The sequence below is a fragment of the Neopelma chrysocephalum genome, unplaced genomic scaffold (assembly GCF_003984885.1).
Source record: "Neopelma chrysocephalum unplaced genomic scaffold, ASM398488v2 Primary Assembly neopelma1_24, whole genome shotgun sequence".
Taxonomy (NCBI): domain Eukaryota; kingdom Metazoa; phylum Chordata; class Aves; order Passeriformes; family Pipridae; genus Neopelma; species Neopelma chrysocephalum.
Genome location: NW_020897693.1, coordinates 17,087,510 through 17,112,933, shown reverse-complemented (window position 1 = coordinate 17,112,933; position 25,424 = coordinate 17,087,510). Strand labels below are relative to the sequence as shown.

General features: G+C 38.2%; 1 protein-coding gene across 5 annotated transcripts in view; it reads right to left on the bottom strand.

The window, feature by feature from the left end:
• Nucleotides 1–25,424, bottom strand: part of CKAP5 (cytoskeleton associated protein 5) — a 54,713-nt gene that overhangs the window by 12,004 nt on the left and 17,285 nt on the right. For all 5 annotated transcript variants that reach the window (XM_027705520.1, XM_027705544.1, XM_027705536.1 and 2 more), the window contains exons 7-32: nucleotides 25,169–25,272; nucleotides 24,689–24,802; nucleotides 24,350–24,454; nucleotides 21,681–21,770; nucleotides 21,419–21,583; nucleotides 20,562–20,690; nucleotides 19,551–19,733; nucleotides 18,499–18,612; nucleotides 17,158–17,268; nucleotides 15,855–15,947; nucleotides 15,145–15,330; nucleotides 13,405–13,499; nucleotides 12,055–12,112; nucleotides 11,846–11,971; nucleotides 11,380–11,516; nucleotides 11,047–11,221; nucleotides 10,381–10,494; nucleotides 8,297–8,425; nucleotides 7,511–7,705; nucleotides 6,735–6,870; nucleotides 5,853–5,941; nucleotides 4,571–4,696; nucleotides 3,749–3,898; nucleotides 3,153–3,356; nucleotides 2,276–2,411; nucleotides 1,262–1,455 (exon numbers count right to left, since the gene is read on the bottom strand). In XM_027705520.1, coding sequence (XP_027561321.1) covers nucleotides 1,262–1,455; nucleotides 2,276–2,411; nucleotides 3,153–3,356; nucleotides 3,749–3,898; nucleotides 4,571–4,696; nucleotides 5,853–5,941; nucleotides 6,735–6,870; nucleotides 7,511–7,705; nucleotides 8,297–8,425; nucleotides 10,381–10,494; nucleotides 11,047–11,221; nucleotides 11,380–11,516; nucleotides 11,846–11,971; nucleotides 12,055–12,112; nucleotides 13,405–13,499; nucleotides 15,145–15,330; nucleotides 15,855–15,947; nucleotides 17,158–17,268; nucleotides 18,499–18,612; nucleotides 19,551–19,733; nucleotides 20,562–20,690; nucleotides 21,419–21,583; nucleotides 21,681–21,770; nucleotides 24,350–24,454; nucleotides 24,689–24,802; nucleotides 25,169–25,272 — 3,458 coding nt within the window. The remainder of the gene's footprint in view (nucleotides 1–1,261; nucleotides 1,456–2,275; nucleotides 2,412–3,152; nucleotides 3,357–3,748; nucleotides 3,899–4,570; nucleotides 4,697–5,852; nucleotides 5,942–6,734; nucleotides 6,871–7,510; nucleotides 7,706–8,296; nucleotides 8,426–10,380; nucleotides 10,495–11,046; nucleotides 11,222–11,379; nucleotides 11,517–11,845; nucleotides 11,972–12,054; nucleotides 12,113–13,404; nucleotides 13,500–15,144; nucleotides 15,331–15,854; nucleotides 15,948–17,157; nucleotides 17,269–18,498; nucleotides 18,613–19,550; nucleotides 19,734–20,561; nucleotides 20,691–21,418; nucleotides 21,584–21,680; nucleotides 21,771–24,349; nucleotides 24,455–24,688; nucleotides 24,803–25,168; nucleotides 25,273–25,424) is intronic.

The window sequence follows — 25,424 nt, the reverse complement described above, 5'->3', positions numbered from 1 at the left end:
CATTCAATCCGAACACAAGATCGAACTTTAAACTCCAACTCAGGCAGTGAAAAGATTCACATATACCTGCTTACCTACTGGACCAAGATTACCAGTAACTACATATGAACACAAGTAAGCATGACAATTTTGTGAGAACTACTCTACAGCATCCCTATGATTTGGAAGCCTTCCTGAGAACCCATACATTTTAGCTGTGGCATACTGAAGCTCAGAAAGTCATAGGTAGAAAGGGTTGAATAGTTCAGGTGCTATAGTTCTTTTCTTAACCTTGAAAATCCAAAAGCAAATGGACTACGCAAAGCTAAGGAGGAGACAGATTGCACTCTGAACAGTAGTTGCAATTTGATTGGAATCTAAAATGTTAATGAAAATGCAACATTAATTCTCATGGAAATGGTTACTGGAGAAAACAAGAGTCACAATAAACTTCAACTTTTCAAGAAGTTGGAAAGGAAAAAAAAAACCAAAAAGGGGCAGCCTTGCTACCCTGCTCATCATATTCCATAAAATATCCATTCAAGTTACTCTTTATAAACAATTTAATTCCCATGAAAGTCAGTGTTTTCCTTGTTTCTTCCAGTTTTGTTTTTCATTCATGTATACCCAGGTTATATACACCTCTCCTACGAAGACAGGCTGAGAGCCAGGGGTTGTTCAGGATGCTGAAGAGAAGGCTCTGGGGAGACGTCATAGCAGCCTTCCAGTACCTAGAAGGGGCCTACAAGAAAGCTGGAGAGGATTTCTAAACGGAGCACGTATTGATAAGACAAGGAGTAATTACTTTAAAATGAAAGAGGGTAGATTTAGACTGGATTAGAAATTCTTGACTGTAAGGGCGGCTGAGGCACTGGAACAGGATATGCCATCCCTGGAAGTGTTTAAGGCCAGGTTGGATGAGGCTTTGAGGAACCTGGTCTAGTGGAAGGTGTCTCTGCCATGGCAGCAGGGTTAGACCTAAATGATCCTTAAGGTCCCTCCTCAAACCATTCTATGATTTCATATATTCCACAATCTGGGATTAACCAAATAATTTACAGCACCACAGATCTTATGATAGTTATTTTCAAAACTACAAAATGCTCTTGACGGCAACAGCAAGATGACCAATCACAGGCAAAACAGTGCTAATCCTCTACAAAAGAGTAAGGAACTAAAAACCCCCGAACAATCCCACAAACCAAACAAAAACCCCCCAAACCAAACCAAACCTATCACCTAAATCCCAAACCCCCATAATCTTATTTCCAGTTATACTCACATTTCCAATGAGCTTGAACACTTGATCGCCATGAACGTTATAGACAGTCACAATGGTGTTCAGTGCAGCATTGCGCACAGTGTTGTCCCTATCACCAATATGAGTTGCCATTTCTTTTAAGGCTTTCCCTGGAGTTGGCTGGCATACATTCATGCCATACGATTCAACCAGGCATCCAAGCTCTTCCAAGCATTCTAAAGAAAGAAAATAACATACATGCATTCAACTTGAAAAATGCTGGAAAGAGAGCACTCCCAGTTTCTGTGTTGCTTGCACAACGTGAACATTCACTGTAGAGAACTGTCAATCACAAAGCTGATGACAGACACAGTCCAGGTGATTTACAGGATGAATAAATAATAAATATTGATGAATAAAAGTAAACTACAGGTTCAGACTACTTCACACAGACAGAGTATGATAAAGCTGTCAGTCAGCCCTATACCCTTCAAAGACTTCCTGTTACCATATATGAGCAATGTTACAGTTAACTTCACATCTAGATAGTTTAGACAGTTGTGAGCTTGCAATGCTATATTATGTAGAGAATTTAACTTCCACGTTATACCAGGATAAGATATTTTCAAGGTGACTAGGGAGCTGTTTGTAGTTCAAGCATCTTACCTTCATTACAGACCTTACTTGTGCTGAGACAAATGTGCAATGTAGAGACATTTGTTGATCAGATTAACTGATTCCCTTGGTGACTAGGACAAGAGTATTGTCACCCTTCTCCCCAGCACTGTTTCACTAAGAAAACAAGCCTACTCAAGGAAGACACAATCTTAATACTGATAGCAACGAGAGACTGCTCATCTTTGGAAGGTACAGAGACACCAAAACAAAAAGCAATATGATACTTTAAAATCTGATCCTCTAAACACTTACGAACATCTGCATAAAATGCCACATGCAGACAAATCTCACATCCCACCCAACACTCTTATGCTGGGTTTTTCAAGACACAAACCAAAGCAAATTCAAATAAGCCCAGTTCAACCCGCCATTTCGCACCTGCACGTTGTTTTGAGTTTTTGGATTTTGTTCCCTCCATGATGAAAGGGAACATCTTGCTGGCTGGATAGATGAGACACATCCTGTTCAGAATGGCACGTACATCTTTGCGGATGACATCTTTCGGTTCTCCTACCTAACGGAAAATTAATAAAAGAAAAAGAAGAGAAGAAATATAAGATATTTTAAACAGTCTCATGACACTATTTCACTATTTTAAATAATGTTAGGCAAGCCAGATTTATTCTCAAGGCAAAATTCCTTTCTGGTCAATGTCTTTTAAAGGGAAATATGCAGGCTTCTAAGTGCCATATCTACATATCTTTTAAATACCTCCACTGATGGAAACTCAACCACTTCCCTAGACAGCCTGTTCCAATGCTTGACCAGCTGTTTGGTGAAAAAGTTTTCCCTAATATCCAACATAGCCATCTCCTGGCACAACTTGATGCTGTTTTCTCTCATCTTATTCACTTGCTACTTAGCAAAAAAGAGACCAACACCCACCTCACTACAGCCTCCTTTTAGGTAGTTATACAGAGCACTAGATATGCCCCGAGCTTCCTTTTCTCCAGGCTAAAAAACTAGGCCTGTTGTATCTCATACAACTGGCCTCGGTCCATCTATCCAGCTTGTTCAGATCCCTCTGTAGAACCTTCTGACCCTCCAACAGATTAACACTCCTGCCCAATCACTGATGAAGATATTAAACAGGACTGCCCCAACTCTGAGCCCTGGGGAACACTACTCATGACCAGCAGCCAAGTGGATTTAACTCTATTCACAATATATTTAGAATGAACGTATTGCAGTATTTGATGGTTCCTGCTATATTACTCATGAAAAATAAGGTTAGTTTGTGTAAAATAAATTGTACCTTCAGGATAAGATATGGAATGAAAGAGGATGCTTCATTTTCAGTGAGGTGATACTCTTCTTGACTCAGCATATTGAAAAGCAATTTAAGATATTCAAGTGTTTTCATCAAAACACTTGTGTTGGTATCAAAGAACCTCAGGGTAAGCCATTTTAAGATCAAATCCAGGCAGCTGATGACTCCGTCTTTTTCACTCTCCAAGTGCTTGAGGGAAGAAAAAAAGAAAAAAGGTTATGCACAATGACACACATACACAGAGTTCAAGAACAGAACAGAGAATAAGCTAAGCTATGTCTGATAAGATAGTTTACATTTATTAGTCAATTCTCAGAACCATAAGTACTCACTTTTAACTTATACAGCTTTTCTGAAATTTTAATAGAAGTCTCTAGTGAGGAAGTTTTCCCTTCTCCCAAGAAACAGTATTAATACCAACTTCACCATATATATTTCTATATATGTTTAGGTTTCAACTTCACAGAACAATGACTCCTGACTCCTCAGAGTAATCCTATTTGATTTGAATTCAAGCAGAATCTGCCATAGCAGAGAATAATTCTATAGCACATCATCTACTACCACAGACACAAACTCACCTCAATCATAACAGCCAGTGCTTTGTTATGGTGCTGAAAGTCTGCATGAAACATCTCATCCTGTAGCCATTTGGCCACACAAGTGGACATCTGAGTTTTTAGCTGTTCAATATATTCATCACGGGGAGTAGTGAAATTCCACTTTAACACCTGTAAAAGGCAGCATTTAAAACTCGAAGTAAGCAATACATTTTCTTCCTGAAAGACTCTGCTGATTGTATATCTTTTAGTTCTGCTTTAGAATCTGTTTTCAAAGTCTTCTTATTGTCAATAAGTAACAGGAAAAATCAGGGGTGTTTGCTCACCTTCTCTTACGCGAAAAATTTTCTTCATGTGGACTAGTTATCTTTAGGCCATCATCTTAATAATTATCACTTGAAGTAGTTGTTTTTAAGCTACAGACAGGCCTATCTACTAGCAAGTCACAAATAACATGCATGTTTTCAGTAACAGAATTTCCCTAAGAATTGCTAAGTAGGGCTGTTCAAAATAAGTAAATTAAAGCATTTACAATGTATCCTAGAACTCTGATTGTACCTGAAAACAGCTGACTGAGCTTAATGATCCTTCACAAATTTTCAGCATTTATACACTGTCATAAAAGCCCCATATCTACAAAATTTGGAAATCAGAAGAGAAACATCACAGTAAGCCAGATATTGACCTCTAAAATTCAACTGAAGAATCAGGTAATCAGTCCAAGAGATGGACAGTGACTAGCACTTTCATGCCATAGTACATTTTATTCTAAATTAAAAACTAACAAATGCCATTAAAAAAAATCTCCTTCAAAACTTGTGAATACATTCCAATTTTTCTCACCTTCAGACCTTTCTCCTCTTTCATCCTCTGTTCTTTCCCATTTGGGACTATGATAAAAATAGGACCTGATTTGTCATCGTCTTCCTTCAAATTAGGCTTGCTTAGCACTTTCTTCCCTTGTATACCCTGAAAAAAGCATAGTATTAACAGGCAACACAAGACATATATGTGCCTCAGTCCCAGCAATTGCAAGCATTAGATACCAGCCAATCTCATGCTGCCTATGTATACAAGAGCCAGAGAGAAGCTGAAAGAAAAATGTTGATTAGAATTTTAAAAGTGTGTGCTCTGCTGCTGTGGAAGCAATACCCATGACAGTGTGCACAGTAGTACCCTGTGAAGTATGACACATCACTCAACCAGTGTGCTAGTCACCCACACATCCCTAAAATCCAACGTGGTACCTGTTTGATAGACTGGCTCTTTGTCAGACTTGAACTGCCTTTGCTGAGGCTTGTATTAGCTTTGGGCAGGCTGGCATTACCCTTGGATATATTGCTATTAACATTTGACTGCTGTAAATAAGCCACAGAAAAGTCTTTGTTGTTAGACAGCTATTTACCCTTAAGAGTTACCATTCCAAACCTTTTAATGCATTTGCAGCAAAGGCCTTAACTCTACAATCCCAGTTCTGAACTCTTGACAGAACACCACATCGACTTCAGCAAATCTGCAATATCTTTCAAGGTCTGCTTTTCTCATTCTTGCCATTAAGATGGACCTACATCAAATGTTCTTGTTATAGCACTACTTCAGACAATGGAGGCAACAGGGCTGTAGAATAATTCAGGTTATTTTTAGTTATACCCACAGGACAAACTTTAAAGTTAATAGCAAAAAAATTACTGTAAAGCAAAACAGAAAAACCTAACCACAAATTGACTGTAATCAATTGAGATTATTGTGCTTTCAAGCATATTCCTTCCCTTTTTTCACTAGTGATTGAGAACATATTACCCTTCATATTTTAAGGCAGAGACAAATTTCTTTTGATACATGGGTTCAAAATTAATGTTAAAGTATAACATTGGAAGTGTTATAGCACAGAATCAAGGAGGCCAAGCAGATTTCAGACAGATTGAGTCTCTCACAAGACCGCATTTTTGACAACACAGACTTTAAGAATTAAATAGAAAATGACAACAGCTGTGATTGGGTAAGTGATACAGGAACACCTATCACTTTAGAGCTCAAGGACTATATTCTTCTACCCATAACAGATTAACAAATCACAGCTATTAACTTCATGGAACTGACTTTATACAAAATAAAACTGACATACCTTAGTTTTAGAGGACAGTCCTCCTGCTTTGGCTTTTTTGGGATCAGGCTTGGATTCCATGGTATTAGACCCCAAGTCATCAGCAAATGCTAGAGAAACAATAGACCATTTCAAGCTATCTTCAAGCCCATTTTAGGTTATCAATTTTCTGTTCTAAGAACAGAAGAAAAACTGTTCATGGATACAATATACTTATTACACAGATGTCTGAGGATTTTAGACCCACAGAGGAGGTCCCTTAAATTCCATGTTAGCATACAAAGTTCTCATAATTAATATCATACTATGGTAGCAAATTTGTCATTTTCAAAACAATTTACAAATGCACAGACATATACTTTCCAGGCTAATGTCTAGAGCTGTAGTTGCACCTGGTTTGAGCAGGCAAGCTAGCCCCAGCAGAGCAGTAAGACAGGACTGCTTCTTCAAATCACTTGTCCCCTAATCCCATTACCCTCTTTTGCATCAGCAGAAGCAATCTGGTAGTCCCAGAGTAAACTACACTGAAGAAGTAGTCTAGATAAAAAATAATGTGAAAACATTTAAAAATCATATTATATTAAAATCAGATTAGTATTACTAAAAGCCTCCCCCTGCAGCCCATGGGTTTTAACTTCAATACCAAGTAGATATTTTCAAATTTTCAAATAGCAGCTGACAGATGGCTGTGTGGAAAGGAAGCACCCTCCTACACTGGAAGCTGATTCAACTGCAAGAAAGGCCAGAACTGCAGACAGAACTCACTAGATTACACAGTTCTTTGTAACCCTAACTATGCTGAATTCCTCTTCTCCAGCTAAGTATGTTTCTTCCTCTGGAATGTCAAAAAGCTTCAAAACCCACCCTTTTCTCAGATGTTTCCCAGAATATAAGAGAGGTTACCTGATGCAGGTTGGAATTTGGCTGGAGCTGTTCCCCCTACCACTCTGGAAGATGATTTAGCAGGGGGAGCTGGTTTGGCTGGCATGTTGGCTTTGGCTTTCTCAAGCATGGCCAGTACTTGGTCTTTGGAAGTTGGCTAGAGAAAAAAAAGGGGGAAAAAAGGAGTGATAAATTTAGCAATGACTATCACTAATCTACTAATAAACAAGCCACAGACAAGGAAAACAATAATAGTTTGAAACAAGCTATTCTCTGTTTACTACTTTCCAGGATGCTTATCTTAAAACATCAATGTTCTCAGATACTTTTGTTCTGAGATAAAACATCTTTTTATTAAGTTTCTTCTGCAAGTCCTGTGGGAAACATGTGCAGTACCAATCTGTTCTAGGTGAGTGGTCCTATGAAGTCAATGGAATGTCCTACAATTATTCTTCACTCAAAGGTTCATAAACCAGACCAAACTGCTAGAAGCCATCTGAAGTATGAGCACGAAAGCATACAGTGGGACAGTAACTGGTATGGAAGCTTTCTGCAGGTGATTTTTTTTTTCAGAAGAAATGAAGAGTGAATAAATATCAGGCTCTTGAAGTGATAAGCCTATAGTGGCAGTAATCATTTCTGAAGTAGAGCCTCCTGATACTATTTTCAGCCCCCTGAAAATATTTGATGCAGACAAGCTTACATGACTCAGGACAGCATATCATGAGACTGTGAATGTGACTTGTTAATATTCACTCATTCAAGGTCACATTATCTAATCTTTGTGACAGAAATACCTTCAGCTTGCCAGTGGCTTTTGCCATCTTCTCAAAGCCAAGATGCATCATAAAGAACGGCAGGGCATCCTGTGCCTTTTTGCGCACATCCCCGTTTCGATCTTCAAGGCAGGAGTACAGGTGAGGCACGCACAAGAGTAGGTCAGAAGGAACAGAACGGAGGGTAGGCAACTTCTCAGCCAACCAACCAAGAAGCTGAAACAAAGTTTTAAAATAAAAGCTTTTGAAGAAGTGTTAACACTGCTCTGTCAGGCCACAAGACTGAATAGTAGTCCCTCGCACAACTCTGTGTGAGTAGGAAAAACCCAGCCCAAACTTTCTTCAGACAAATATTCATAACTAACATCAACTTTGATGTTAGCAATTACAAAAATAAAAAGTTGAGTACAATATGTTAATACACATCTATCTTAAAACTTGAAGCATAGTCTCTTAAAACTGTAAAGGTTGTTGCTTTTGAAAGCAACAGAATTCCATCTGCTCTTTTTAATGACTCCAGTTCTGTTCCATGGTGAATTTGAGGGAAAACACACTAGCACTTAAAATGCTAATCAAAATAGACAAAAGTTTCATTTTAGAGGCACTGAATGACAGCTAGCATGCAGGAAGAAAGCTTGTTATTAGCCTTCTGAGGTTTAACAATTTTATGTCAGTACAGAGATTCAGCTACTTGTTTTCTCATACAATTGTAGCATTGTGCCATTTCAGTCTGCATAGATAAACAGTCCATAGAACATAAGGTTATTTTGATTAGACACACAAGAAGTTTACTTGACAGAAGCCTACCTCTTGTCTTAGGAAAGGATTTTCTTTTTTGAGCTCCTCAGACAGGTCTTCCCCTTCCAACCACTCTTTCATGCCAGTTTGTTCAGCCCAGGCATTCACAGTTGCTAGTGCAGCAGCACGAACGTTATTCTGCAGCAAGAACAAGATTTAAGAAGAATAAACGTAAAGAGGGGTCAGAAGTTTACAACAGAAGAGGCAACAATCATCCTTCCTATGAAAGGAAAAAGCTTTCACATCATGCACTTTGAAATCTCTTTTTTTATTCACTGCTTGAGAAGTCTAAGATTCGGAAGAATTTAGTTTTAGTGATGGTATCAGCTACAGCAATCACCAAATCAGACATTATACTTATCTATCCTACAGCACATTAATGAATCAAGGCAGGTGGGTTACAGAGCCTGCTATTAGGGCACTCTTAGTTAGGACATACATGAGCAAAAGTCAAGTCAGGAACAGGGAAAGCCCTCTAACTCCTACCAATTTCCATATTTAGGGTTTTTTCCAAGCAAAATTTAGAACAGCGCCCTTTTTTGAAAGAACTATGTAAAGTTATGAGAAGCCAGATGGAATACCTAACAACCACAGTTCTTTAAAATGTTATCAGTGTAGACATGACTCTATATATGACCCTCTACTGCACGCAGAATTTACGAGGAAACTGGTAATGTGACAGATTCATTTATGTTCAGTATAAATCAATATTAAATGCAGAGGTAACATTCAGGCATATATGTAAATAAGTAGTGAGCATCCTTGCAAATAACTTGGCCCATCTTCAGGCTCATTGAGGAAAAGAAACAAATCATGTGCTGCAGATAAACAGATGCTCATCAGCCTCTCTGGCAAGACCTTGGTTCCCCATCACCCAAATTTAATGCTTCACTCATGCTACAAGCTGTTGGCTTTCCTCAATTATTCAGTGGGTCCACTATAAACATATTGAAGCAGGGTGCAGAAAGGACCATCCTCATCCTCAAAAGCTGGATAACTTTGATAAACTAGTTAAATCTTGCACTTGCAGTACTTAAAAAAATACTACTGTAAAAATGTTTGAATGAACAGCATTATAGTTCTTACAAGTAACATTGGTATTACTCATTTCAGCAACACTAAGTTAATCACAATTAGTCTTATCCCTAAACCATGTACTTGGAACTGAAGTACCAGGCATAGCTTTAAGCAAGCTGGTCTAGAGGAAAGTGTCTGCCCATGGCAGTGGGGTTGGAACTAGGTTGGAAGATAACCCTACAGACCATCTAAACAATTCTATGACTCTACAAAGGGAGTTTGATGTTACCTCAAGATAACTGGTGAACAAAAGAAGAATTCAACAGTCACGTAAAATCTCAGTTCTTGAAGACTCTTAAAAGACAAAACAATGCAACCAGGAGTTTTTTTATCCAGCCCTAGGACCAGTCCTAGTCCTCCGTTGCTTGGGACAGGCAGATCCAATCTACTCACATTTAGAGTGGAGACAGCTGAAGTATGCCACCTCATAACTGCCCGCGACTTCTGGCACAAGACATCGGCACCTTCCCAAACTTCTTTCCTCTACTACTTCAAATTAGCTCTTTCCCATGGCCCTAGCTCTGATCTTGACATAGCATCCTGACAAGCTTGACACTGACATTATACAAGCTTCAGTGTCAGTTGTGAGTGTCCTGTGTCTACCTACAGGTCTCCTACACAGTGAAAAGACAATAACAATGTATACTGGGATCCACAGTGATATGCTAAAAGCACCTTTACCAAGCAAACTGGCTTAGTGCCTAAGGTAGTGTACTTGCAGCACTAGAAAATATGCATACACTCACCACGTTTCATTTAAAAGTCAAATTATGACACTGACTGGGTTTAGTTACAAGCAGGAGACTACAGCTCAAGTAGAATATATATTCAGGTACAAATTCATATTTGGATAATATGCTGTCATTCAGGCAAGAACTTTTCAAAAAAATGTGTAAGCTTCCAAAGAAAGTTTAAACTGCCATCCACCTCTTAAAATCAAGTCCAAATAGCAACAGTTACTTTCAGACATAGATCAGATATGCAAAAAGGCAAAGAGATCTTGATGACTGTCCTACCTTACTATCTCCTAGGACTGTAATTACAGGAATCCCCAAATTTTTCACATGCTGTTTGATATTGGGGCCCATTGCTGTTGCTAGCTGCTGAAGAATGCTCAGTGTTTGTTGCACCTGCACATAAAGAAAAAAAGGTTTTAAAGAAAAACAGTGTTACAAGCACGTCTACAAAAACTCCAAGTTATATGGGGAAAAGCAACACTGATGGTTTTTACTTTTTTTTTTTACTTTACTAAAACACTAGATTTTTACTTTAGAATGCCTGCTTAATGACACCTATTCCAGACTTCAAATTCATCACACAAATAAATTAAAAATACTTCCATATTCTGAGCAAATTAAATTTCAACTAAAAATATTTTTAAACAACAGACAATTCACTTTTCTCAAAAGTGAAGCAATTACTCAAACTTATTTGAAGATTTGCTTACTTTACACTCAGAGTAAAGACAGATTTTCCTTTTTTCAAAGGCTTTTTTAAATAAAAAGAAAGGCAAATATTTATAAAAATAGGCAAATATATGATTTAGAAACATACAATACACTGTTTTCCAGTTGTTGATTTCATGACATTGTAACAGATCAAGTACTAAGCAAGGTTCAGAAATCATAAATAACTGAAGTTCTAAGCTGGAATCAGCTGAAACAGGATTTTGGAAAACATACCAAGATTTTATTGGAGTCATTGAGACGATTCTTCAGAGCAGCTGGAAGTTCTCCTATGTTTGGATGTATGAACTTGGCTTCATTTAATATGCTTGTCACTTCATCTAGACCTTCCTTTCTGATCTTCCAGTTTTTATCCCCAATCTTAGACACTAGTTCAGCTGTGATCTTATCACTGCAGGAGAAAAACAGGTAAAAAGCCCACTTTCTTAGTTATCTATCTATTAGTATTTGAGTGCTTCAACACCACAGAATTCTGCTTACAAAGTTTATAAACACAAAGTTTTGAATTGCAGTGAAAGTAGGTCTTCAGGCTGCAGAATCCAAACCTACCCAATATCTGTTCTTGGCAAGAGATCCACAACATCATTCCCAACTTCCTCTTGTTCTTCTTCCTCACCATCATCCCCACCTCCTGCACTGTGCCTGGAAATTCCACGAGTCGGAGTTGGTGCTGTCTGGCCTTGCATCTGCAAGCAAAGCAAAAATCAGAAACAGCTATTTTACAATTTTTCATTTGACCTTAAAAATAAAACCCCTTGCACAATACAAATGCACTGGCTCGGGAAGAGAGACTTCTATAACATTACGCTATTCAAACAAAACCAGGAACTTTTGAAGTTTGTAATGAAAAATGTGACTATTGACATAATGACATGCAGCTTTCATGCACTGCCTTAAAAAATCTGGTTCACTTACAAAAACACGGGTTAGACCATAACATTACTACAGATTTCAGCTACTGAAGTCTTAAAGTAGTTTTAATGATACTTGCTAGTAAGAGAGCTACACTTCATACCTTTTCAAATTCTGCATCTATCTGGGAGAGAAGGGCTGGCTTCTCATCCTCAAAAAACATTCGCAGAGGAGGTCCCACATAAAGATACATTACTCCCAGCAACGTAATGGCAGAAGTCCTCACAGCCTGCCAGAAAAAGGACAAAACCACTCAAGTCTTCAGATTAAGGACTGCTAATAATTCAGGATTAATGTTCTAAATTTACTCACTGGGTTAGTTGCAGCAAGAGCTGTCTTCACGTTACTGATGAAAGCTTTGACGTTCAGTCTGTGGGAGAAAGATTTCTGCCATAAACAAAATGCAACACAGGAAACACCAACAACAAAGAAAATCATCACAACATGTTAAAGAAAAAAAATACCTGGAGACAGATTTATACTACTTGCTTATGTGAAGAAGATATTTGCACCTATAAAATATCATCACAGGTATAGTGTAGATAGTTGCTATTTAAATAACTACTGAAAGAGAGCGGTTTGGAGAATAGTCTATGTATGAAAATCAATACAGTAAACATATGATAATCTATATCAAAGCCAACTATTATTACAGCTAGAAAGTTCCTTAAACTACATCACCTGCTACATAACTGCTAGGACTGAAATACTGATGAAAGAATTTAGAATAATTTTAAGCACCTGAAACACGGCTACATAATAAAGGGGAGGGTTTGCTGTTATTGTGGGGTTTTTTTTTGTTTTGTTAGTCAGGCTCAGGATCTTCCAGAAAAAGGCATGAATATAAAAAATAAATTTGCAGGAGAAATAAAGGAAGGTTTCGATTTCTGAACCTTCTATACCATCTGTGTAGCCTCAAACAGTGTTGTTCTAGTAGCATATCTACACACACGTTACCCGACTGTAAATACATACTTTTTGGGGAATTTGCCAAAGAAAAGAGTTTACTTTCCAGACTTATCCATTTAATAGCTGCAAAATACCTTAAAGACAGGCATTGTAACTGCCCAATTAGTCAAATTGATACTTGAAGTCTTCACTGCTTAGAAATTTTCTTCTCAACAGTACACTGTATTACGTATGCTTGATCACATTCAGTTAAGAGACCGATAAAAATTTAAGAATGCTATCCCTGGTTCTGATGGAGAACCCATTTCTTACCCTCACAGAGCCAGATATAACTGCTATTGTGTTGGCTAAATCTTCATCCTGTTATCAGCATCAAAATGTCTCCCTGGAGAGTAATTAATACTCTTCGTAGCTGTCAGATTTGGTTTGTTGTTTTTTTTAACTATAAAACATAGTGAACCACCTGGGTGCAAGTGTGTATCCAAGCAGCATAACAGAAATGCAACGCTACAGCTCTTTGCCCACCCCACACCTATAGTACCTCAAGTTTAAGAAAATGCTCCTCAGAGAAGGTCAAGTGATCTTGTAACGTAATCACATCCCATTCCACTAATAATGTCAGATACTTTCATTTACACAATTAGAGCTAGCATCAGAGTTTAAGGAACAAGAGTTCAGATGAAGAGAATCTTAGTCCTAGATTACAAATATTTTCATTAGAGTGTCTCTTCTCAATTTACTTAAAAGACTTACCCAGAAAAGCCAAACTCTTTAATTGCATTTGAAAGCCAGTTCAAAGTTTCTGACTGGTTTTTAGGATTCTTCTGAGAGAAAGCCGTAGCCACAACCTGGAACGGAAGAGAGTTAGGTATAAATTTTCACTGACAAACCAGATGACAAAGCATTGTAATAAAAAAGACACCCGCAAAAAACACAGGGCATTGCAAGTGAACAGAAAAGGCTGGACTAACATAGGAGGAAAAAGCAATTGTATCACTGTAGTAGAAAACAACTGGAAGTGAAGTGAACCACAAGTTCCTGAAATACTTAAAGGCAGCCAGAGACACCTTTATTACAGACTGCTCTAGCAGTATTAAAAGAGATACTGGTGAATTTCTCATTATTACTGACGTTGGAAGATCATGGAACACATCCTCCTAGACGTGTGCTAAGGCACATGGAGGACAAGGAGGTGACTGAGACGGCCAGCACAGCTTCACCAAGAGCAAGTCCTGCCTGACCAACCATAGAAGGCCTTCTATGATGGAGTGACTACACCAGTGGAGTTACAGATGCCATCTATCTGAACTTCTGTAAGGCCTTTGACATGATCCCCCACAACACGCTTCTAAATTGCAGAGAGATGGATTTGATGGGTGGACTGTTGTGGATAAGGAATTGTTTGAACAGTTGCACCCACAGGGTAGTGGCCAATGGCTCAGGGTCCTGATAGAATCAGTGACGCGTGGTGTCCCGCGTGGTGTCCCTCAGGGGTCTGTACCGGGACCAATGCTATTTAACGTCTTCATCAACAACACAAAGGGACTGAGTGCACCCTCAGCAAGTTTGAGATGAACCATGTTGTGTGGTGCAATCAACAAGCCTTAAAGATGGGATGCCACCAGAGGGACCTGGACAAGCTCAAGAAGTGAGTCCATAGGAACCTCATGAGGTTCAACAAAGCCAAGTGCAAGATGCTGCACCTGGGTCAGGGCAACCCCTGGTATCAGTAGCAGCTAAGGGGGAGAGTGAGAATGCAACCCTGCCAAAGAAGACCTGGAGGTGTTGGTGGACAAGAGGCTGGACATGAACTGGCAATGTGCATGTTCATCCCAGAAAGCCAATCATGTCCTGGGCTGCCTCAAAAGCAGCGTGGCCAGCAGGTCAAGGGAGATTATTCTTCCCTTCTACGCTGGTCTTCTGAGACCCCACCTGGAGCACTGCATCCAGCTCTGGGGTCCCCAGCACAGGAAGGATACAGACTTGATGAAGCAACTCCAGAGAAGAGCCACCAAGATGACAGAAGGATGGAACACCTCTCCTATGAGGAAACACTGACAGAATTGGAATAGTTCAGCCTGAAGAAGAAAAGGCTCCAAAGTGATCTTATTGCAGCCTTTCAGTACTTGAAGGGGGCCTACAAGAAAATTCTTGACAAGAGCATGTATTGATAGGACAAAGGGGAACAGCTTTAAACTGAAAGGGGAATTGTGAATGCCCCATTCCTGGAAATGTTCAAGGCCAGGTTGGATGGGGCTTTGAGCAACCTGGTCTAGTGGAAGGTGTCACTGCCCATGGCAGAGGGGTGTGGACCTAAATGACCTTTAAGGTTCCTTCCAACTCAAACCATTCTATGATTCTATTTCTGCTTTTGGAGTAACATACCTTCTTCTACCTCACAAGCCCTCTTGCAAACAAATAACTTTCAAGCAACAGAGAAAAATCAAAGATTTAGGATTTACTCCTCAGATGGAAAGGACACTGCTTACTCACCTGCTCAGCAGTCCATGGCAACTGACATGCTTCTGCTATTGCTGTCATGGCTTCTTTTGCATTACTCCCACATTTCACATCACCGACCTTGTCTACAAGACCATCCAGCACAACCTGTGCTGAAGTTTTGGAGAAGTTTCCTTTTTGTGCAATCAATGCAACTATATGCAGCTTCATTTGCATCACCTAGAATGTCCACAACAGCAAGAAAGTTACTCATGTCTTTGTGTATCTTAGAGTGATTTTTTAATTCTATCTACCTATAGATACATATAAAAATTAGATGTATTTGGGGATAAATGCAAATGTATACAGACATTTTACATGCACACATATTTATGTTTTTGTGTGATTACACACAAAAATTTGTGTGCACACACAAATGCGTATTGTTATATTTATATATACACAATAACACTGGGCAGCCGTTATCTACTTTTAGAACTTATATATACACACACACATGTAAATTCACACACATGTATGTACATACATCCAGAGAATGTTTGAAGATATCCAACTCTCAACTGTCAGCAGAAATAAAACCTAATTTCAGAGTTTATATGTCTCACTGACTACAGATAGAACTGTGGCCATGGTGCTATGACTATCACCAACGACATATGCACCTACAGCCTTTTAATTGGAAAAACAGCTCACATTAAGTAACAAAAAAATGAACTGTTAGTTACTGAAGGATAATGTATTACCTGAAAATTCGTTTCCTTCCAACCAGGTTTCTTGGCCAGCATTCTTACTAGAGCTTGGCAAGGCATTTCACTTCTCTCCATAAGCTCAACAGCCTAATGGATAAACATTAAGTTAGCCAGTGGGTCAAAAATTATACAAAACTCAAACTCAAACAGACTGTCCTCTAAATATTTTCTTAATACTGAATTAAGTTGCAGAAATTCTCAGCATAAGAATTTACCTCAAGAGCCTTACTATAAGACCCACTTTTACAAGGAGCCCATTTACAGGGACTGAGCCAACATTTAAACTATAGGATTCACATCACTTTATATGTTCTTTAACAAATGTCCTTAATGAACACTACTGGCCATACCAGCCCTAAGAATTTAACACTTAACTAAAAACAAACAAAAAACCCCAAACAACCCACCCACCCCTCAAAAAGCTATTTTTGGTTTTTAAGATTAAATATATTGCGCATCTTTCACATTGGAACGCTGTCTACCAGCAGAGATTCAGCCTGAATGTAATCTAAATTACTGTTTTCTACTTGTTGTTAGGCTTATTTATTCAACTGAAACTGGTATATCTTTACATTTGAATAAGCTGGCTTCTGCAGCAGCATTTCATTGCAGCCAGTCACCATTTCCTAACTGAAGTTAGCCACTTTTTCCACTAGAACATTAACATTCAGTCATAACTGTAATGGTGTAGTGCTATGAACTACTTGTACATCTGCAGCTGAAGCCTTTTTGAATCTGAAGTCTCAAAGGTCTTCTGATGGATACCATTTGAGTGAGATGTGATGCTTTTTTTGTTTGTGACTACATGAAGCACTCTTCACCACTGTGAAGATTGTTAGTATTGTATAACGCTCCAAACATGAATTATTTACCAGTTGAAATTTTTATTATAATCAATTGCTGCACACGCAAAAAGCAGGAACTTATTTGCAACAGATTTAGCCTATTCATTGCAAAACCTTTTGTTTAAACCTAGCTATCTTTGAGACCAAGCTTTAGAATTATTTGGAGTTTTAAAAAGACCTCTAAGAATCCTCCATCAAAATACAAGTATTTTTGACTAAAGCGTAACTATCTACATGAACCTAAAATACTCACTCCACTGTTGTTATGGAACTTAAACCACAATAAGGCACTTGGCTTTTGCAAGTATTGCTTAATCCATCTGAATTGCTGACATACCACTACTACTAGCATGTCTTTCAGGAGAGTTACCAGGCCTAAAGAGTTGAAGAAATTATTACTTTGTTTTGCTTTTCCTACCTGTCTCTCTTCTTAGCAACTGTTACATACTTACCTTCTGAAACTCCTCCATGCAGGCAAGCCTCTCTTTCCAGTTACCACTGTCCAACTGCTGGATACAAGAAGCTGGAAGGACAGCAGCAGCTTTCTCTTCACATACTTCCATCTGCAGACAGATCAGAACAAGGTTAACACCCCACTGTATCCCTTCAGGAGGGCAGCAGCCTTAAGGACAGGTGATATACTGGAATGACCCTTGTACTGTAGTGCATTTACAAAACATGAAAATGGTTCTGTTGTAGGTTGAAAGATTTTGTATGGATTACAGTTTAGGGGCCTTGTGGGTTTAGGAAGCTGCTAAATCATACTGCAAGAGAAAGGTAATCCCTGAAAAGGATGATAAATTGTGCACACAGTCAAAAATAATCTTGAGTATCCACTATCTAGTTATAAAATCAAGCAGAGTTAACCTAAAATCTGCATGATAATTTTGTACCAAGTCTGAATAAACACTGACAGCAATGAATCAGTAGCTGATGAGGATGGATGGGAAAAGGCATCATCTGCCTCCATTTTAGGAAAACGGAAAATTAAAGTTTTTATTACTAAATAACTTCCCTTGTTTCACTGGTGTCTGTATCACCTTCAGGAACTGTATAGTTATTGTCCACTCCATAACTAGCAACATAATCTGGACACATAATGGAAATTATTTATTCTAAACAACACTCTAAGCATAACTCACAGTGCAAAAAACTTGCAGATACATCTAGCAGAGCTTTAATAGTTTTTTCTGTTACTGTTTGACTTACAGATACCTTAGCTTACATGGTTCCCTACCAAGAAGGTAGGTAAATGCTCAACTAACATGGAGAATTCAGTCATTTTCTTGAAATGTAACTTAATATGAACAGCACAGAACAGACTTGCATTAGTTCATTTAATTATTACTGTATTTCGCTTCAGATTTTAATGTAAATTCCAGAAGAATGTATTCTCAGGCTTTTAATACCAAACACCTCCAGCAAATCTTGAGTCCTAAATTATGCATGAAGTAGTCATATCGTTACTTTTTTCATTTTTTCCTAGTTCAGGGACAATTATATACCCTGTTATATTAGCATGATTTACTGCTTACTGTTTTAAATGGCCTGGTACCAACAACAGCCTGAAGAACAACTGTATTTACCAAAGATCCATTTCACCAGTTACGAATTTATCCATATCGCTTTCCCTTCTCCTAACAAAAAATCCTTAAAGCCAAACAAAAAACCTACCACCAACAAACCCTCCCCCTCTCCAACTTCAGTGAAAAATTTTATAGTAGCTGTAGAACTGATTACCAAAACTGTAATCACAGAGGACTTCATATTTCAGAGAACAGCAGAATACTCACAGATAGCTCTGACTCAAATATTTCTTTGGTCTCAGGACCCTTCTTGCCTTTAGCCCCAGCACCGCCTGCACCTGCAGCTGCAGCTGGTTTGCCTTTCTTGGGTGGGACCCCAGACTAGAAAGATAATGGATAAATTAGCCAAGATCAAACATATCTCTATTTTGGCTATCAAAAAGAACTGCTGTTTTTCCACACTTCTATATTCTAATGTCAAGAAAATATGTATCTCTTTGGTAGCATAACAGCCACAGTCAAAATAGTTTTCTGCTAAAGCTTATTTAATTTCATGTTGCTTTCAGACTACAGGTTTTAGGAAACACATACAGTAAAAACAGGGACACACAAAACAATGAAGGATGAAATGGGAAAGAATGTATGTATTTGTGAGGTTCAGAAAATAATTAATTTATCTATAATATCTAATCAGTATCCACAGGAAAATATAAATTTCTAACTGGTTGTCTTTCCCGGGTTACCAGAGTATCAATAGATTTCAAAAAACATGATTTATTCCACTAGTCACTTCTGGGGAACCCACATGGAGAACTAAGTAGCATATTACAAAGACCACCTATGGTGCTACTTAAGTCAATTTTTAAAATCCAAAGAATTATTTTAAAGAAATATAGGCTAATGGTTCAGATTATTTAAAAATAAACAAAGGAACAAAAAAAAATGTTGCTGAAGAGAATACCCAATACTTAATCAGTAACCTTGCTAGTTACAAGAAGAGATGTTGACTCCAGCCAAGTATTACTATATCACCAGAGAGTACATCAATGTTACAACATCTGAGGCTCCTCTGAATGCCTCCAGTGGTTTATCACTATTTCAAAATCAAAACCTGGTATTAAGACATAAGTGACAATACAGTTTGTATCATTAAAAACTGACATTTCATCAAGTACATTCTCAGAAAGTCCCAGATTATTTTTGCTGATAGGCTCACCTACTCCTGCAAAAGGACAGCGATACCTCAGCGGAAGGGGATGTTCAACAGTCCACCTTCGATCTACAGTAACTATTTGATGCAATCACAGACAATCTCCCACCTTCACAGCGGATGCTTTTTTCAGTGGTCCTGCTTTGGTTGCTGCATCTTTTGTTTCTTTATCTCCCCCAGGCCCTGGAAGAGCAGCAGTCTTTCCAGCAACAGGCTTGCCTTCTCTTTTCTCAGCAGCTCCTCCTGTCTTTTTACCATAAACCAGTTCTACCTTCTCAGCGCACTCTTTAATCTGCCAAGCAGCAGGAAAAGAAAAGGGGAGGGGGGAGAAGCTATTTAGCTAAGACAATTGGATGTACAGTGTCCCTTCACCAGCAGTGCTTCAAACTTGACTACTCTGGAAAAAATGTGAAAAGTTCAAGTTGTTTACTTTGCAAAATTTTGTTATCCTGTACTCCTTACAACAGTAAGGTTAACCAGTCAATGGCATCAGCCATGACTGTATTGCCAGAATAATTTTCCTAGTTTAAAATAAAGTGCATTTCTTCACAGAGAGAGCATTGACATCCTACTGATATTTAGAGATGCTCTGAAGACTAATTTTTAGCACCTTAAATTACAAAATCTTCATTCAGTTAACACATCTGTCAGCTTATGCAAAAGTTCCAGCAAAGTTGTTGGAAAGTAAGTCTTTAATACCAAATCCTGTCTAGTAATATGATTGTGACCTAAAACCTTGTTTCAGGCAACAGACAAAGTGTTCAAAAACAAAGCCCCACATACAACCAACCAAAACCACAACCAAATCTCACAACCCACTCATAGATAATACAGCCTTGAAAACAAACAGATACTTAACATAATTAACATAAGAATAATAAGGTGCAATGTTACGAGTATTAGTGCATTTTAAGGAGAAGTAAAAAGCTTGATAATCTAGAAGAAATAAGATTTTCAGATTCCCTTCAACATCAGTAGAATTTAAGTAAAAAATAAATTTAAAAGAATCTTTGTTAGAAGTCACTAGGCTAAAGCATCCTCTTTCATCTTCTCTAGCCTAAGATGCATCTTAAATGGATAAAGATGGAGCCTTTTTTACAACATTTATAACAACACTCACCCGATCAAGCTTTAGTTTGTCTACATCTGCTAGAAAAGGATTCACAGCTTTTTCTCCAGCCACCTTCAAGGCAGTGCCTAATGCTTCAAATCCAGCATCTCTTACTTCAGGAGCAGAATCATTGATATGCTGCAGAGAAAGACAACTTGTGTCATGTGACTTGCAGTTCATATCTAAATATCTTCTACATAAATCCCCTCCCCTTTTTTAAAAACTACATCTACTACAGCGTAATCCTTAACACTCCACTGCACAAAGAAAAAGGTTTTCCTATGTACTGACCAAGTCTACAGTTTCTAAGATACAGTCATGTTCCCATCTTTGAGCCTTTCACACAAGAAGAGGTTAAACATTCATGCTTTAATAGATACTGAAACACCATGAAAGTTCACAAGGAGTTAAAAGTTCTGCAGTCTTGTTCGAATCTCCATTTTTTAAGCCAGGGAAATCTCCCATAATAAGGAAAGGACTATTTTGCAATAAGAAAAAAGTATGTATCATTATCATTTACACTGGTAAATGCTCCAGTGTCAATGCTGTGCATGAATTGATGGTTCTTTTACTCACAGTAAGTGGGATGTAGCATTCCAACAAAAACTTGTTAGAAATGTCTGCAAGAAGCAAGTGTCTGGAATTTTAATAGTTGCAAATCGCTGTCTTAACCTATTAAAAACTTAGTGAGTCTACAGCTTCAGAAAAGCTAAGAAAAAGGAAATTAAATTGTTCCCTTGACTGACAGCCACTTTCAAGTTTGACATCAGTCAAAACTGACTCTGAGGACTACATAGCACTACTTCTTGCACTACCAGAAGGGTCCTTATCCCAGAACAGAGAAGTATCAACTCTTCCTGCCTTACCTTGAGAAGTGCAGCACAGAAAGGTTTTAACAGGCTTTTTGGCAGAGTAGAAGGTGTGCAGTGTCGGAAGCTTCTTGCAATGAAAAGCGATGTTTGTTGCTTAATTGTTGGGTTTTTGTTGTCCATGACTGCCAAAATATCTTCACTTAGGTTCTGCAATGTGGTCTACAATGTTGAATAAACAAGCCATTAGTTTCAGTAAAGAGAACAGCAAATCAGAGACCAATTCTCAGACAATGGGAAAATTTCCACTCTTACTTACTGTAAGAAAGATTGCATCAATGGCCTCCTGAAGTGCCTGCACTACCTGAGGTTTCTTCTCTTTAAATTTCTCCAGGATTGTTGGAACAACCTATGGAGAAGGGAAACAAACAAAAACATCAATCCCCTCTTCACTAATATAACTGCAAAGCCTGAGAGTCTGCTCCCTGGTACTTTGCAGAGAAGCCAGTAATTCAAACATCACTGCTGTCTCTCTCCAGGGGTACACAACAGCAGAATGAACTAGTTTATTCTAGTGGATCTCCAATATTGAATTTATTCGAGTCACTATTAACAGATAAAGATTTTGTTAAAAATTTCATAGCACAACTAAACAGAAGGCGGACATACAAGTCCATATAATTACAGATTAATGCTCTAGCTCTACTGGTCTGGAATACAGAGCAATAGAATGGAAATAAACAATTTCACAACACAGAAGTACTGCGCTCTTTTACTATAAGAATCCAAAAAGGCATATAACCTGTCCTCTCTTTCCCAGCTTTCTGACAGCCCTAAGCATGGTTCATTGAGAAGTCCTCATCTGACCCATAGCTGACAAGACCATGATTCTAAAGCAAAGTGAATCCTCTGCAGAAATATTTTTCAGACCTATCACCTTGAAAAAGCATACCTGACACTAAACTATGCTATACTGGAATTTGACAGCAATTTCTACCCAATGTAGGTGTTCAGTCAGTCACTGTTGAAAAACAAACAAATAAAATATTCAAGGGGAAAAAAAATAAAAATAACTATTCAGCCGACGTTCTCGTGTGCCAGTAATATGAGCAGGTCCATTTAAGTATGGTCTCCATAACAGTAAGAACTTCTGTCATGAGCCAGAAACACGCATGTCTTAACTGTGGAAGGCAGGCTATTTTCAAGATTTTCATAAATGTAACACAGTTCATAGCTTGGAAGCAGTTGGGTGCCTTACAGAAGTAATAAGCTCTTGCATAACACAAAATAGATTTGCTTTCTCCTCAGAAGCCGACTATGTCATCTCAACCCCCGTAACACACAGTAACTAAGCTCAGGTGGTATACCTTCTTGGGCTGCAACTTCCAAATTCCCTGTTCAGAGATTTCAGCACTCAAAAAACTTCAGTTAACACAGATAGCACTGTAAAGGCCCTTATACCTGCTATTGCAGATGCTAGATACCCCTAAACCCTACAGAGAACAAAGTCAAAAAAAGGAGATATTTAAAATCATTAAGCCTCTATTTTAGAAAATGCTGACAGCCAGAATGAGTACTTAGAAGCTGTGTCCCATGTGAGAGGAAGGGAAGAAAAGCCAGTCCAGGGCTACAAATGCAGTCAGAGGTGAAGCTGAGGCACTCATTTACAGTGAGCAGTATGATTCTATTCATGATTTCATCTCTTGTTTGAGCACAGACTGCAGACTAACATTACAGTCCTATATTTAACTAATACAGTTCATAATAATCTCACAATTGTAGCAACAATTCTGTTTTATAACACTTCAATGCCTACTCTCAGGAGAAGTCTACATCTTCCTCACAAGTAAATAAATCCAGCAAACAAAGTGAACTGCAAAATGAGTACTGAGATCATGCACTTCATAGCTGCCATTACAGTACTGACAAAGTCATCTTCTCAATGCCATTTGCTTGGCAACCACAGAGCGACACCCTTATTTTAGAAGCTTGGGTTTTTTCAATACTAACTCTGTAGATGTGAAGGTTAACCATTAGAATCAAGTGTAAACAGATGTAGAGAATGCTTCTTACAACTACAGACAGTTTTCAGAATCACACAATGTCTAAACTGTTGTTCAGAGTTCAGGAGACTTGGATGTTTCTGAAGCAGTGAAATTCAGTAACTTTCCAAATCAAATACAACACTACTGGCAGCCAGGCACATCAGTTCTCTCTGTCTCTAAGCTCTAACTTCATCACTCTTGCTTATCACAAGAAAAATTTAATTGAGTAGCTTAAAGAACACAGTAACAGAGGCTTGAGAAACAAGTGAGAACTGCAACTTATAAAAGCTCCCTTCGTTTGTAAGCTTTCCTGTATTCCCTGATATTAGCTGTTGGCCAGAGATGATCAGCAAAGGAGAACAAAGAGCAATACATTAGATGACCAGAACATTTTGGTACCAAAAATCTCAGAAGTTTTGGCTACCTACAGCAGACAAAAAAACCCCAAACAACAAACAAAAAAAACAACAAAAACCCAAAACCAAAACCAAACAAAAACCAGACAACAAAGAAACAAAACACCCACCACCTACCTCCCCCAGCATTCAAAAAAATCTAACCAACATAAAACATAGACTACAGAGCTGCTAAGCAGAACTCTGATTCAGAAGTTATTTTTTCCACTGTGGACTAAAAATGCGTTTCTGTGGGTGTATCTCGAGGATGAGGTAAAGTAAATAAAGTTCATTTCATGGCAGAATAATTCAGAGTTTTCTTAGTACAGAAGATTTATATTGCAATAGAAAGCTTCATGTTGCTGGATATCAATAAAGAAGGTCCTTTCAAACTTAAGCCGCAAAGACCTTGGCAGGTATTTCAGTGCTTGCCCTTTTAAGGGGTAGGTAAGTATTCAAAATTGTACAAAGAATACCTTTGAAAGTACCAAAAGAAAAAAGGTGTCCAGCATCAATACAATCAGAAAAAAGTACATACTCTTACTTACATGCCCTGCATACTGTCCAAATTTCTTTCGGAGGCCAGTAGCTAGTCCAGCAAGGCATTTGGCAGCCAAAGCTACTAACATAACATTTGTATCCTTTCCAACAACCTGAACAGAAAAAAACCAACCAAACAATGTTAAAGACTGAAAGCCCAAGTTTCAGAGACATGGAAGAATTTCTCCACATAGTTGGTGGGCCACAGATTGGGTTATTTCCACCACTATTACGGCTAATAATTTTCTACTCAGGAGTACTGCCTCAACTGTAACTTTTAAACTATAATACAAATAAATTACAAAAATATTAATATATATATGAGCATTCCGGGTTTTATTTATTACCTTTTTGAGAACTTTCACCAAGTCTGCATAGTCTCCTGATTCCAACTTGGGATTTTTCACTAATACTTCAACAGCCTCTAGAGCTTCTTTCCTTTCTTGCCACTTTTTTGCTTCCTGTAGAGCAAATTATTTACATTAACCTATAAATGTAAACAGTTCTAGAGAAGCATACTTGCCCCAAACCATAGATTAAAGATTTTAATTCCATCCTGAGAAAACAAAGATCTCCCTGCAGTTCAACATCAGCAATTGCAATGAAATACAAATTCCAGTCCTTTCCCAGGACATATCTCAGCTCCTTAAAATTACTTCTTTCTTGCTGCTAAATTCAATTGTGAGACTCATTTATGAGTGTATATTTCACTTACACTAGCTTGTTATTACCCATGCAGCACTAAAGCATACATTGCAGAATGTCTGTCTTAGACTTATCAGCTCCATGTCATAGGATTAACAGGTAGTATTTAAGTTTATGCTTACTATTTTCTCATAGAAGTCTTTGGGAAGCTTGGAAAGAATTTCTACAGCTTCAAGCAACTCATATGCATCTACTTGTGGTACCGTCTCTTCCTCATCATCACCTCCTGCAACCAGGAGAGAAAAGTATAAGCAGAGCGATGCAAAATTTTGACTAGAGCACCACCTAAGGCTCATTGTTCAGAAAGTGCTATCAGCAGTTGTGATTTTGCTATTTCAAAGGGCAGATATTATTTCATATCAAGCTTCTGCCCCAGAC